The 13,879-nt window shown below is 42.7% G+C and overlaps 1 protein-coding gene across 2 annotated transcripts in view; it reads right to left on the reverse strand.

The window, feature by feature from the left end:
* LOC140486357 (E3 ubiquitin-protein ligase DZIP3-like) overlaps positions 1-13,879 on the reverse strand; it is a 135,906-nt gene that overhangs the window by 52,366 nt on the left and 69,661 nt on the right. For both annotated transcript variants that reach the window (XM_072585389.1, XM_072585388.1), the window contains exon 13: positions 620-684. In XM_072585389.1, coding sequence (XP_072441490.1) covers positions 620-684 — 65 coding nt within the window. The remainder of the gene's footprint in view (positions 1-619; positions 685-13,879) is intronic.

The following is a 13,879-nucleotide window of genomic DNA, read 5'->3' on the forward strand; positions in this document are numbered from 1 at the left end:
GCTTCTCACTACCCTGACTAGTTGGCATTAGTCAGGACTCTTTGCTTGGCTAAGCATGGGTACATTCAGATTGAATATCAGGCCCTGGTGCACACAATGTTTGAATATTCCTGTATATAAGATTCAAATCGATAAAGAAATTGCCTTTTACTGAATTGCATTTAAATCTCTCTGGAACAAAGTGGTCACATTACTTTCAATGTGAAATGTTTGTCTTTTTTCAAATATGTTCATGGAATGTGTGAGTCACTGGTTAGGCCAGCATTTATTTCTTTTGAGAAGGTGTTGTTGTCCTTAGTGTTTAGATACCCCACAGTGCTCTCAGGAAGGGAATTCCAGGACTTTGGCATATTGACAGTAAAGGAACACTGATACATTTCCAAGTCAGGACAGTGTTTGACTTGGAGAATAACTTGAAGGTTACTATAAACATATGCAGATAGCTTCAGATACATATGAATCTACAAGGGTTTACACATCAATTGCAGGTGGAAGTGGCCTTTGCCAGAAATAAGGTATCCACATAACCCTTCTTGCAGTTAAATCATTGAAATTTAAAATGAGAGTATACTATAGTGGCTCTTGATGAAGAAATGATGTTTCATAATATATGATTTACCTTCACCTGACTTCTTTCTTTTTCAGGTTCATCTTCACTTCTACTGTTGAAGTCACAGGATTCAGCTGGATAATAAAATGGAAAACCAAGATGAAAATTGTACTCCAACGAGTAAGATAGCATATTCAAATGTCTGGCACTGATTTAAAATATATTTAGACCCCACACTCAATTCATTCCTCTCAGAGGCAGGTAGGATCAAAGACTTAAAACACTTCTAGAGGAGTTATATCAATCTTGAAATATTAACTCTGTTTCTCTCTCCATAGAGGCTGCTGAGTTTCTTCAGCATTTTCTGTGCTTGTTTCAGATTTCCAGCATTGCTTTTATTAGGATGAAAACTCATCAAACTCAAACTGCTTCCCTCTGCACTACCTTTCCTTCCTTCGCATTTCCTAAAAAAAAGTTTTATTTACTTTCAAAATTTGAGTCAAATATTTAGGGTATCAAGCTTTTTATCAACAAATCAGAGATGAGATGGGAATTAGGAATTTTAGTTTTCTTTTGAAAACCTTAATTAAAAAAAAGTATGATTTTTAACCCATTCTCAGTTTAATGATTTTTCTGAAGTTGATGGAGACCAAGAGCAAAAGACATAGAAGGTAAGTAATGGTCAACGATGTCTTGGTCCATTGAGTCTGCTTCACCAATTAATAAAGCCATGCTGATCTGATTTTGGCATTAACTCCACTCTCCCATCTGCACCTTACCATAACTCTGGACTCCCTTGTAGATCAAAAATCCAGCTCTACCTTGAATATTAATATTTTTAACTTATTCTTTCATGGGATGCAGACATCACTAACAAAATCAGCATTTGTTACCCATCCATAATTTCACTTCAAACAAGTGGCCTGCTGGTGCAATTTCAGAGCATAGTTAAGATTCAGGGTATGCGGTTATAAGTAAAACTACATGAGGGTTACAAATTCGATAAGTGATGATAGCTTTGTAGTTACCACTACAAAGAATAATTTACTATTTCAGAATTACTAATTGAACTCAAATTCCAACAGCTGCTGGTAGGATTTGAATTCATGTCCTCAAAGCTGCACCTCTGCATTACTAGTCCAATGACATTACCACTGGCTTTCAGGGCATGAGAATTCCGTAGACTATATTAAATAGGACAGCCTATTTTTAAACAGTGCCTCCTATACCTAGATTCCCTCTTGGCATCTGCTCTGTCAAAACTACCCTACTATATGTTTTGATATGATCAGCTATCTGCTGCTAAAATTCAATGAGCAGGAATCCAACCTACTCAATCTTTCCTCATAAGGTAATCTCTTGACTCTAGGAAGCAATCTGGTGAACCTTTTCTAAATTGGTTCCAATGCATGTATGAAAGAAAAAACACTGGACTGAAATTATGATCAATACAACTGACTGAATGATACTAACGTATGTTTGAAAAAGTGTATTTTACATGCTCAGGGTCCATAAATCAAGTCCAGTTCACAATTTTGAGTTAGAATATCGAATCCCAGGCTAGCTTTTGGTTACAGACTAAGGATTCAAGTAAAAATTTAATGAAGGCATTAAAAGACAAATAACAATACCACTGTTCTATTTCATTGTGTTGAAGGATTGATGAAGTGTACAAATATAAAAAACTAACTTCACCATCCATTGAATCTTAGATAATAAGGATCCCTTCCTGTGGCAGCACAATACAAATGGGAAGAGAAAAAGAAATGAGGAAGAGAAATATAGAAACATCATTTGAACAAAGCAACTATCTTTTTACTGTGGCATAGACTGTGAGAAAACAAAAGTAGAACTGTCTGGCAGAACCCTTAAGACTTAATTAAAATGGTCTGGATAAATCATAAGCCTGAAAATTAGAAAATTCAGATGTTTAAAAATACAGTTATCTCACTCAGGGTCAATTAGTGGTGCAACTTTATCCACTGGTCATTTATGTGTTTTGTAGCTTAGAGATGCGCACATGAACAACATGTCATTTTCAGCATGCAGTATAAAATGGATTTAGATTAGTAAAAAATTGTAGTCAAAAAATTAGTGAATTGTAATCGGAATTTGAGTTCAACCTTGCAATAAGAACTAAACAGAGTGGCATTGTTCTTCCAACTAAACACTAGTTGGTTACAAGAAATTTACTTTGTTCTAAGTATTTTTAGATTACATTACAGTGTGGAAACAGGCCCTTCAGCCCAACAAGTCCACACCGACCCGCCGAAGCGCAACCCACCCATACCCCTACATTCTTGGCCAGACTTTGCAATGGCAAAATAATTGCCCTTCAACATTTAGGATTATTTTGGGTGAGGTAAGTTGCTGAAAATGTGAGCTGATACCAATGAAGTGATGGAAATAAGACATCTTGAATCTAAGTGAACAGGGCAAAACAAACTGTATATCTCATCCACCAATCGGATTGAAGGATTGTGAAATTAACGGGTGCTTAGCAGTGATTAGTATTAATATAGTGATCATGGGGAGTTAAACTAGAATGCATAAGCCAACTTTCTGTGATGAGTTAAGTTTATGTCTACAGCACATATACATCAATTTGAATCCAATACATAGATCTGAACAGTGATGCAGATAGCAAGATGTAATTTAAAGAAGGCTACGCAGGAGTCATTTATTTGGTAGAGAACCCTTTGGATTTTTGAGCTTAATGGCTTACATGGCCAGTAGCCGCCATAGTAGCAAGTGCCATTAACCTTTCATTACGTTGACAGGAAAATTTATGCCTTTGGGTGATATCGCATAACAACTAGTAGAAGGTAGACAGTTATCAAATTTGCTGTGAATTATGTCTGTGTAAATTTTGCTTTATGTTTTATGCTCTTGAAATCAAGTTAATGAGCAAAATATTGGAAAATATTTGAAAACGGAAATATGTTCTGAATGATCTGTGGGAACATGATGGTGAGATCGTGCAAATGTGAGGTGAGTTCACTTGGAAATGCACAGAGTAAGCAGACCTATAATAATAAAAAATTGATGCTTGGAATGAGTTATCCCAATCTTGTGATGGCAAGCTTTCAGGTGTGATGCTCAAAGGAAAACAGGAGGCAGTTGCATTGGGTAGCTTACAACACATTCCCCCTTGCCAGGATGGACCAGGGGTTGAATTGGCCAGGTAGTTTTGTTGAACTTGATCTAAACTTAAAGATCTGCTGGCATTTTGCCACCTGTGAATCAGTTCTCCTCAGTGGGCAGAGGTCATAGTTTTGTGGCACATAAGAAATAGAACTAAGAGGACATTATTCATTCCTTAGATCCCACCCCATCATGCCTGGTCTTCTACTTCAACATCATTTTCCTGAACTACCTGGGTTTGCATAATGGATTAACATGTAGAAATCTATGAATCTCAGTTTTGAATATACTCAAAACCAGAGTCTCATGTGCAAAGAATTCCGTAACCCAAATAAAAAGGGCATTAGCCCAAACAATGATCCAGTAAAGTTTCCCATCCATTTCAAGGGGCTAACTGCTATACCCCTAATCATTTCAACTTCAGACATACTACTCTGTCAATGCCTCCTGTTGAGGCACACCTACAGTCTGAGAACTACCTAGCAATGCCCACACCTCTCGTGTTGGGGCTACCAATGTTTATAGAAACCTACAGAGCAGGAAGAATCCGCACCGACTCTCTGAAGAGCTCCCCACCCAGTTCCAGCCCTTGACACTGTGCCTGTAACTCCGCATTTACCATGGCTAATCCACATAGCCTGACCATTCCTGGGCACTGTGGAGCAATTTAGCATGGCCGATGCATCTAACCTGCAAGCAGAACACCCAACAGAAACTCACGTAGACAAAGGGAGAATGTGCAAATTTCACATAGACAGTCACCGAAGGTTGGAATTGAACCTGGGTCCCTGATGCTGTGAGGTAGTAGTACTAATCACTGTGCCATTATATCACCTATTCCAGAGCTTCTGAACTGCTAATTGGGCTGGCAGCATTTAGGAACTACTCTGCTTCCTATACAGGTCAGATGTGTAGATGACTAATTAAGAGACTGTGTTCCAGAAAATTGCTATAAGTTGCCAGTAAATACACATGGCCACCATTTTGTCTGCACATCAGGTTCTGAAGCCCATCAGGAAAGCCACAAAGTACAAAAAAAGCCATATAAAGACGAAGTACACACAAATTTGTTCACAATCACAAATTTCTTCAAATAATTTTATCCCCATTTCTGTAACACTTAATCATAGTCAAATATATTCACATCTGGGTGGATTAGTTTTTGTGAAACCAAATCTGGCCTTTCTTGTCAGATGACTAACAGTCCTGGTCTAACAATCCCAACCCTCACCTTTTCCAGCAACTGCAAAGAACCTTAGGAAAATATGTTGAAATGAATGTCTCCAAGCGAGATACAAATGGTCAAACATTTAAACATTCTGAACAATTATTCTTCACCATTAGTGAACCCTCGTCAACCACCTGCACTCCACTTCCTTTCTTATACACCCAAAAGCATCTTAAAGAATGATGCAATTCATTTCATTCTCTCTCTTTCCATGAACACACCAATGTTTTCCAATTTCTCAACTGACTGACAGTCAAACAAACCATGGTTTGATTTTTAGAAACCTTTCCAACATTTAATAACAAGTCAGATAGGTGGATGAAAGAAGTGCGAAGCAAGAAAGGCACATGGAATTAGGAAAGCAGGTGCTGCTTTTAGGGAGGCTAGACACCAACACTGACTGGTTGGTCTAAATAGCCTGGTTTTTGTTGTAATCTTTATGTAAAGCTCTGCCATCCCGTCTGTAACTCACCCCAGAATTCATTTCAAAAATCAAAAGCATTTATATCTTCAAAACTTAAAGCCATAGACACTCAGATTCACCTCCATATAATATTACAAGTGTAAGAATAAAACAGGAGGTTCACCATTATGTATATTGCATGGGCATATGTATAAATGTTTTTTATTCTTTGCTTTATTTTATTACTCCATTTCCTTTTGCAAACATTCTCAGTTTAAGCAGTCATATTTCCAGATAACATTGCCTGACTTGGTGTCCAAGGTACACAAATTTAGAACAATATAAGGAAGCCTCACTGCAAGTCAACTTTGAGTGATTTTTGTTGATTTTTAGCTGTATTGCTTTAATTATCAGTTGCAGTGACATTGATGGCTGACGAAAGATATCAAAACTCTGGTAATGTTGCCAGATAGAGTCTTTTTGCAGTGTACCGAGGTTGCAATGGAATATGAGTAAACTTCTAGGCAGCTTTCACTGTTGCTCTAACTGAGGCTTGAGGTAGGTGTGCACCATGCCTGTTGTTAGTGTCACTACCCTACTCACCCCAACGTGAGTTCAAATGTTTTCCCCATGCACCAATATGGCCAATTAGATATTTTATCTATATTAGGTTTAAATTTTTTTTTAAAAATCCATCAAACAGGCTGTTTCAATGAATGACATTATTGATTTATGAGAATTTTGCAAAAATGTAAAGCTAATCAATATTGTATGAAAAATGGAAGTATCCACTCTTCTAAACACACCAAAACATAAACACAATCATTCACACCAGGAAAACGGGAAAAAATGGACTGCTCTCTCTGCAGCAATTCAATTTGAAAGAAAGACACTTTTGCTCAGTAATGGTTAGTACATGAAGGCAAAGGGAATAATGTGTGGAATACTCAGATGGTATTGGTCTGACTTTCTCACAGGTGTAGATGGACATCATCAAAGACAAGCACTTTCAGAGGACAATCACAACAACAACGTTTTTGGTTCCATGTAATCTCTTGTATCTTTTGTATTTAAATTATTTTGTATTTGAATGATTGCATTTGTGGAAATAATGGAAAAAACACTGTAGATTTCAGGTGGCTCTGCAGAGCTGCACAACCTATCAAATATCTTCTTCCATAATATATACTGATATTCATATTGCATTAGAAGATGAAACCAGGCTGCAAGAGATAACATTATGATTAAGTATGGTATGATTTAAGGGTAGTATTTTCGTATTGTTACTCATTAATGCTGAATTTAAATTGTCATGTGATAAGTTTTCATCCTCACTGCATAAGTAGTAAGATGGCAGAATAACTTGCCTGCTGGCTGCTCAAAACCAAATGGAATTTGGGAGCCTAATGTCAGGCATACAAGCTACATGAAAACAACAAATGCTGGGGGCCAGAGTCATCTAGGCTCAAAACGTTAACTTGCTCTCTCTCTCCATGGATGCTGCCTGACCTGCTGTGATTCCCAGCATTTGTTGTTTTCAGTACAGATTTCAGCATCTACAGTAATTTGTTCCGATACAAATTACATGTCCTGCCCAGCTAGTTTTATATCATTTGTGTTTTGATTCTGGGGAAAATGGTTTGCCAGACTGCTATTTGAGTACCTTGGAAATTCGAGAAGAAGTTCCCAAGATATGGAAAGTGGCCCACATTTTCAAGGTGGTCCAATAGCAGTGTCCTCTTACAAGTCATTTTACTGCCAAGTTACTATCTATGCAATGAAAACTTATCACACGGCAATTTTAATTCAGCATTAATGAGTAACAATAGAAAAATACACCACATAGACAGTCGCCCGAGGCTGAAACTGAACCTGGCTCCCTGGCACTGTGAAACAACAGTGCTAACCACTGAGCACATTCACAGTGTGGTCTCCTATACATTGGGAAAACGAAAAGCAGGCTGGATGACTACTTTGCAGAGCACCTACCCTCTGTGCACAAAAATGATCCTGAGTTTTCAGTTGCCTACCCCTTCAACACATCACCATGTTCCAATGCCAACATTACTGTCGCAGGTCTGCAGCATTGTTCCAGTGAGCCTCAGCACAAGCTTAAAGAACAACATCTCAATTTCTGTTTGGGGACCCTGCAGCCTCTTGGAAATCGACATCAAGCTCATAACTTTAGAGCCTGATTCCATCATCCTATGATTTTTACCCACCCCACACTGGTCCTGTTATGATATTTGTGACATTTTTCTGACTTTTAGCACAGTCACCCATTCTCATGCACTCCTAGGTCAAATTTCACATTATATGGGTTGCATTCAGCACAGCTAATCCACTTCCTCACTCTCAGCTCTGATTATCACTTATTCAGCTTTTCTCCTGTGCTGGCCTGCTAACAATAACTTCCCTTTTAAACCTACTCCTTTCATTGCTCCCTCTTTCTCTCTCTGGGCTCGATATCCGCATATCTGCTCACCTCTCCCTTCCTCCCATGGTTTCCTAGCCACTAACAGTTCTGATGAAGAGCCACCAGATTTGAAATGTTAACTCTGCTTTCTTCGAACAGGTGCTGCCAGATCTGCTGAGATTCTCCACCAATTTGTGTTGATGTTCCAAATTTCATTGTAGAATATGTGAAAGCACACTTCAGTCACTGATATTTCAGACACTGTGATGTATGACAAGGGCCCTCAAATCATAGGTGAAGAATTCAGGTGCTTCACGAAGGATTGGGAAATTCAACACCATAATATCTGCAGACAATTTCAGTCAAATGCAGAGTTTGAGGTGGTGATGCAGATTGCCAAAGAGACCAATAAGAGATTAACAAAACCTAATACGGAATGCCTGAAGGTGGCCTTTGAATTAAGAAATACACCTGCTGAAAGTATGGAAACTAGTCTAACGTCACACATCAGAGTCCAAGACTGTGGTGCTGGAAAAGCACAAACCGGTCAGGCAGTATCCAAGGAGCAGGGAAATTGATGTTTCCGGCATAAGCCCTTCATCAGGAAGGGATTGCAGGCATTGGCCCGAAACGTCGATTCTCCTGCTCTTCGGATGCTACCTGACCAGCTGTGCTTTTCCAGCACACCACTCTTCGACTCAGATCTCCAGCATCTGCAGTCCTCACTTTCTCCTAATGTCACACATCACCAAACTACCATTCTAATAGAGGAATACACTGAAGCCAGAAGTAGTGAGAGGTATGAGGGACAAAATCACAGTGAAACAACAAAAAGCCAAATTTCACTTGATCAAGGTGTCAAATTATGGCTAGAACTGTGCATTGGAGAGAGTTCAGAGAAGGCTCTCTCAGTTGATATGAGGTATTGAGGGACTGTCTAATTGAGGGGGGAGGGGGAGTTTGGGTAGGTTCAGCCTGGACTCAGAGTTTGGAAGAATGACAGGCTGGCTTGTTAGGGCATGTGGGATTTCTGGGGGGCTTGATGGGATGGATACAGGGAGGTTGTTTCCCCTTGTAGGAGGGTTTATGGCCGGAGGGCATAGTCTCAGACTGAGGACCCTCACATTTCAGACAGAGGTGAGGGGGAAATTTCTTTTCTCATGGGATGGTCAGTCTTTGGAATTCTTTGTCACAGTGGAATGGATCATTGAGTGTGTTCAAGGCTGAGATAGATTTTTGATTCGGAAGACAGTGAATGTTGTTGGAGGTGAGGGTTGCAGTGGGAGCAGGAAAGTGGAGTTGAGGATTATCAGTTAAACCATGAATGGCGGAGCAGGATTGATGGGCTGAATAGACTGCATCTCCTCCAGCTTTTGATGTAACTTAGGACCTGTGTGGAGAAATTTTCACCTCAAGCATGCATAATGAACATGAACACCCATATACATATCATTACAATGTCAGACATTTACCCACTCTAGAGAAGCCGTGCCTTCACCGCAGTTTGTGGGGTGTACAGGATTCCATCTCAAACATCAAAAACTGTAAGTACAATAAACTTTTATCCACCCACCTCCATAACCAGCGCTCCTCAAACATTCCAGAACATTCCCCTGGCCTCGGAACCTATTCCACCATTAGCCATGCGGCTGATGCAGCTACCAACCCCACGCTGATTGATGATGTCACTTCCGCCCCATCATGGCCGCTCCCACAACCACTTCCACCCCTCACAATTCCTCATGCATCACACCTGACATCACTTCTGCCCTTCACATCATCGCTGATGCCACATGCTCAGTGACCCCCGCCACCCTTACTGCCGTGGTCACCACCACTTCCGCCCCCACCAGCGCCACTCACCTGCATTCTGCTGACATGCCCCCCACAGACCCCACTGTCACTATCCCCACCCCCCAGAACCCCAAGGAGAACACTACCCCTGCTCATGACTCCACCACCATTCCCCCCACCATCACACCCAGTCCAATTACAGGTTCCGCCCCCACTCCCAGCTCTACACCCACATCAGATCCCAACTCGGCAGGGCTGGGAGCTTTCACCATCTCCCCAGACCTCCCCCTCACTGAGGACGAACGATCAGTCCTCAGCAAAGGACTCACCTTCATCCCCCTCCGTCCACGCATCAATGAATTTAATACATGCCGTGATGTCGAACAATTCTTCCGTCGCCTTCGCTTCCGAGCTTACTTTCACAATCAGGACTCCCGCCCACCTTCCGAGGACCCCTTCGCCCACCTCCAACACACTGCATCCACCTGGACACCCCGCGCTGGCCTATTACCTGCCCTCGACCTCTTCATTTCCAACTGCCGCCGGGACATTAACCGCCTCAACTTGTCTACCTCCCTCCCCCACTCCAACCTCTCACCCTCACAACGTGCAGCCCTCCAATCCCTCTGCTCCAAACCCCAACCTTATAATCAAGCCAGCGGATAAAGGGGGCGCAGTGGTAGTCTGGCGCACTGACCTCTACACCACTGAAGCCAAACGTCAACTCGAGGACACCTCTTCCTACTGTCCCCTTGACCATGACCCCACCCCCCATCACCAAACCATCATCTCCCAGACCATACAGAACCTCATCACCTCAGGAGATCTCCCACCCACAGCTTCCAACCTCATAGTTCGGGAACCCCGCACTGCCCGGTTCTACCTCCTTCCCAAGATCCACAAGCCTGACCACCCTGGCTGACCCATTGTCTCAGCATGCTCCTGCCCCACTGAACTCATCTCTACCTACCTCAACACTGTCCTATCCCCCCTAGTCCAGGAACTCCCCACATACGTTCGACACACCACCCATGCCCTCCACCTCATCCAAGACTTCTGTTTCCCTGGCCCCCAACGCCTTATCTTCACCATGGATATCCAATCCCTCTACACCTCCATCCGTCATGACCAGGGCCTCCAAGCCCTCTGTTTTTTCCTCTCCAGACATCCCCAACAGTACCCTTCCACTGACACTCTCATTCGTTTGGCCGAACTGGTCCTCACCCTTAACAATTTCTCCTTTGAATCCTCCCACTTCCTCCAGACCAAAGGGGTAGCCATGGGCATATGTATGGGCCCCAGCTATGCCTGTCTCTTTGTTGGCTACGTAGAGCAGTTGATCTTCCGTAATTACACCGGCACCACTCCCCACCTCTTCCTCCGCTACATTGATGACTGCATTGGCGACACCTCGTGTTCCCGCGAGGAGGTTGAGCAATTCATCAACTTCACCAACACAATCCACCCTGACCTTAAATTTACCTGGACCATCTCTGACACCTCCCTCCCCTTCCTGGACCTCTCCATCTCCATTAATGATGACCAACTTGACACTGACATTTTTTACAAACCCACCGACTCCCACAGCGACCTGGATTACACCTCTTCCCACCCTAACTCTTGCAAAAATGCCATCCCGTATTCCCAATTCCTCCACCGGATCTGCTCCCAGGAGGACCAGTTCCACCACAGAACACACCAGATGGCCTCCTTCTTTAGAGACCGCAATTTCCCTTCCCACGTGGTGAAAGATGCCCTCCAATGCATCTTGTCTACATCCCGCACTTCCGCCCTCAGACCACACCCCTCCAACCGTAACAAGGACAGAACGCCCCTGGTGCTCACCTTCCACCCTACCAACCTTCGCATAAGCCAAATCATCTGCCAACATTTCCGCCACCTCCAAACAGACCCCACTACCAGCCTTCCGCAAAGACCGTTCCCTCCGCGACTACCTGGTCAGGTCCACGCCCCCAAACAACCCACCCTCCAATCCTGGCACTTTCCCCTGCCACCGCAGGAACTGTAAAACCTGCGCCCACACCTCCTCCCTCACCTCTATCCAAGGCCCTAAAGGAGCCTTCCACATCCAAAGTTTTACTTGCACATCCACTAATATCATTTATTGTATCCGTTGCTCCCGATGCGGTCTCCTCTACATTGGGGAGACTGGGCGCCTCCTAGCAGAGCGCTTTAGGGAAAATCTCTGGGACACCCGCACCAATCAACCACACCGCCCCGTGGCCCAACATTTCAACTCCCCCTCCACTCTGCTGAGGACATGGAGGTCCTGGGCCTCCTTCACCGCCGCTCCCTCACCACCAGACGCCTGGAGGAAGAACGCCTCATCTTCCGCCTCGGAACACTTCAACCCCAAGGCATCAATGTGGACTTCAACAGTTTCCTCATTTCCCCTTCCCCCACCTCACCCTAGTTCTAAACTTCCAGCTCAGTAACTGTCTCCATGACTTGTCCAGACTTGTCCTACCTGCCTATCTTCCTTTCCACCTATCCACTCCACCCTCTCCTCCTTGACCTATCACCTTCATCCCCTCCCCCACTCACCCATTGTACTCTATGCTACTTTCTCCCCACCCCAACCCTCCTCTAGCTTATCTCTCCACGCTTCAGGCTCACTGCCTTTATTCCTGATGAAGGGCTTTTGCCCGAAACGTCGATTTCGAAGCTACTTGGATGCTGCCTGAACTGCTGTGCTCTTCCAGCACCACTAATCCAGAATGTGGTTTCCAGCATCTGCAGTCATTGTTTTTACTTCTAGGACATTGGTGAGGCCTCTTCTGGAATACTGTGTCCAGATCTGGTCACCCAGTTATAGGAAGGATATTACCAAGCTGGTGAGGGTTCAGAAGAGATTTACCAGGATGTTGCCAAGTCTTAAAGGCTGGATAGGTTGCGACTTTTTCCACTGGAGCATAGGAGGTTGACAGGCAATCTGATAGGAGTTTATAAAATAATGAAAGGTATAGATAGAGTTAATGGTAGTTGTCTTTTCCCTGGGATGGGGAATTTCAAGACTAGGGGGCACATTTTTAAGATGAGAGGAGTGAGATTTTAAGAAGATATAAGAGGCAAAATTTTTACACAGAGCTGGAATGTTTGGAATGAACTTCCGAAGAAAGTGGTGAAAATGGGTACAATTACAATGTTTAAAAGGCATTTGGATAGATACATTGAATAGGAAAGGTTTGGAGGAGTATGGGCCAGGAGCAGGGAGATAGGACTAGATTAGTTTGGGATTATGTTCGGCATGGACTGGTTGAACCGAAGGATCTGTTTCCATTCTGTATGACTCCATAACTTTGTTTTATTGACACAAGTGAAAAAATGTTTCTAATAATGTAAACATATCTTGATTCACAACAGATAAGGGAGACAGAAATATTATTGTTTTACTGCAGTTCTTTTAACATAAAAGCTCATTGTTCCTGATTTAAAATCTAAAATTGCTTTTGCAGAATTAAATTGTAGTTTTATATGTAAAGGACAGGGTAATCAAACCGGATATATTTTCACCTACTGAATATCAATCATTATAAAATCATACCGACTATGACAAATTATTTTGTGTCCAAATTATAACTGTGATAAATCAGCAAAGTAAAAACCAAAGGAAAATACAGCTGATTCTAGAAGTGTGCAAATTAAAGTAGAAAATGCCAGAATGATTCGCAGATTTGGACAAACTAAGTCACGTCACTGGATCGACTGGATATGCTGGCGGTCTTGGCCACCATTCTGACAGCGATCGAGATGCCTGCGTCACCTCTGTTCAAGAGGGTCTGCTGATTCCTGTAGCATTCAGGAACTTAACAGGCCAACAGCCAGAATCAAGGACCCTGTACTCCTGCCTAACGAGCTGTCAGCCGATCAGAAGCAGGTCTTTGGTAATCAATAGGCAATGGTTATACCCATCTGAGGCCTCATACCAAGGAAAGACCATTAACAAGTGAGAGAAGCAAGTAGAGGCTTGTGATATGGGAGCAGAAATAATCAACAGCAAAGGAAGACAGGGTGATGTCGGTAAAATTACAATGTTTAAAGGATGGTTTTCTTGGAGTAGGAGAGTCCAAAATTAGAGGGCATGGACTTAAGGTGAGAGGGGAAAGATATAAAAGGGAGCTGAGAGGTAATTTTTCATGCAGAGGGTGATGCATGTATGGAATGAGCTGCTAGAGGAAGTGATGGAGGCCGGTACAATTACAACATTTAAAAGGCATCTGGATGGGTATACAAACAGGAAGGGTTTAGAAGGAGATGGGCCAAATACTGGCAAATGGGACAAGATTTATTTAGGATATCTGGTCGGCATGGACAAGTTGGACT

This window comes from Chiloscyllium punctatum, chromosome 15, assembly GCF_047496795.1.
Source record: "Chiloscyllium punctatum isolate Juve2018m chromosome 15, sChiPun1.3, whole genome shotgun sequence".
In the NCBI taxonomy this organism is placed as follows: Eukaryota; Metazoa; Chordata; class Chondrichthyes; order Orectolobiformes; family Hemiscylliidae; genus Chiloscyllium; species Chiloscyllium punctatum.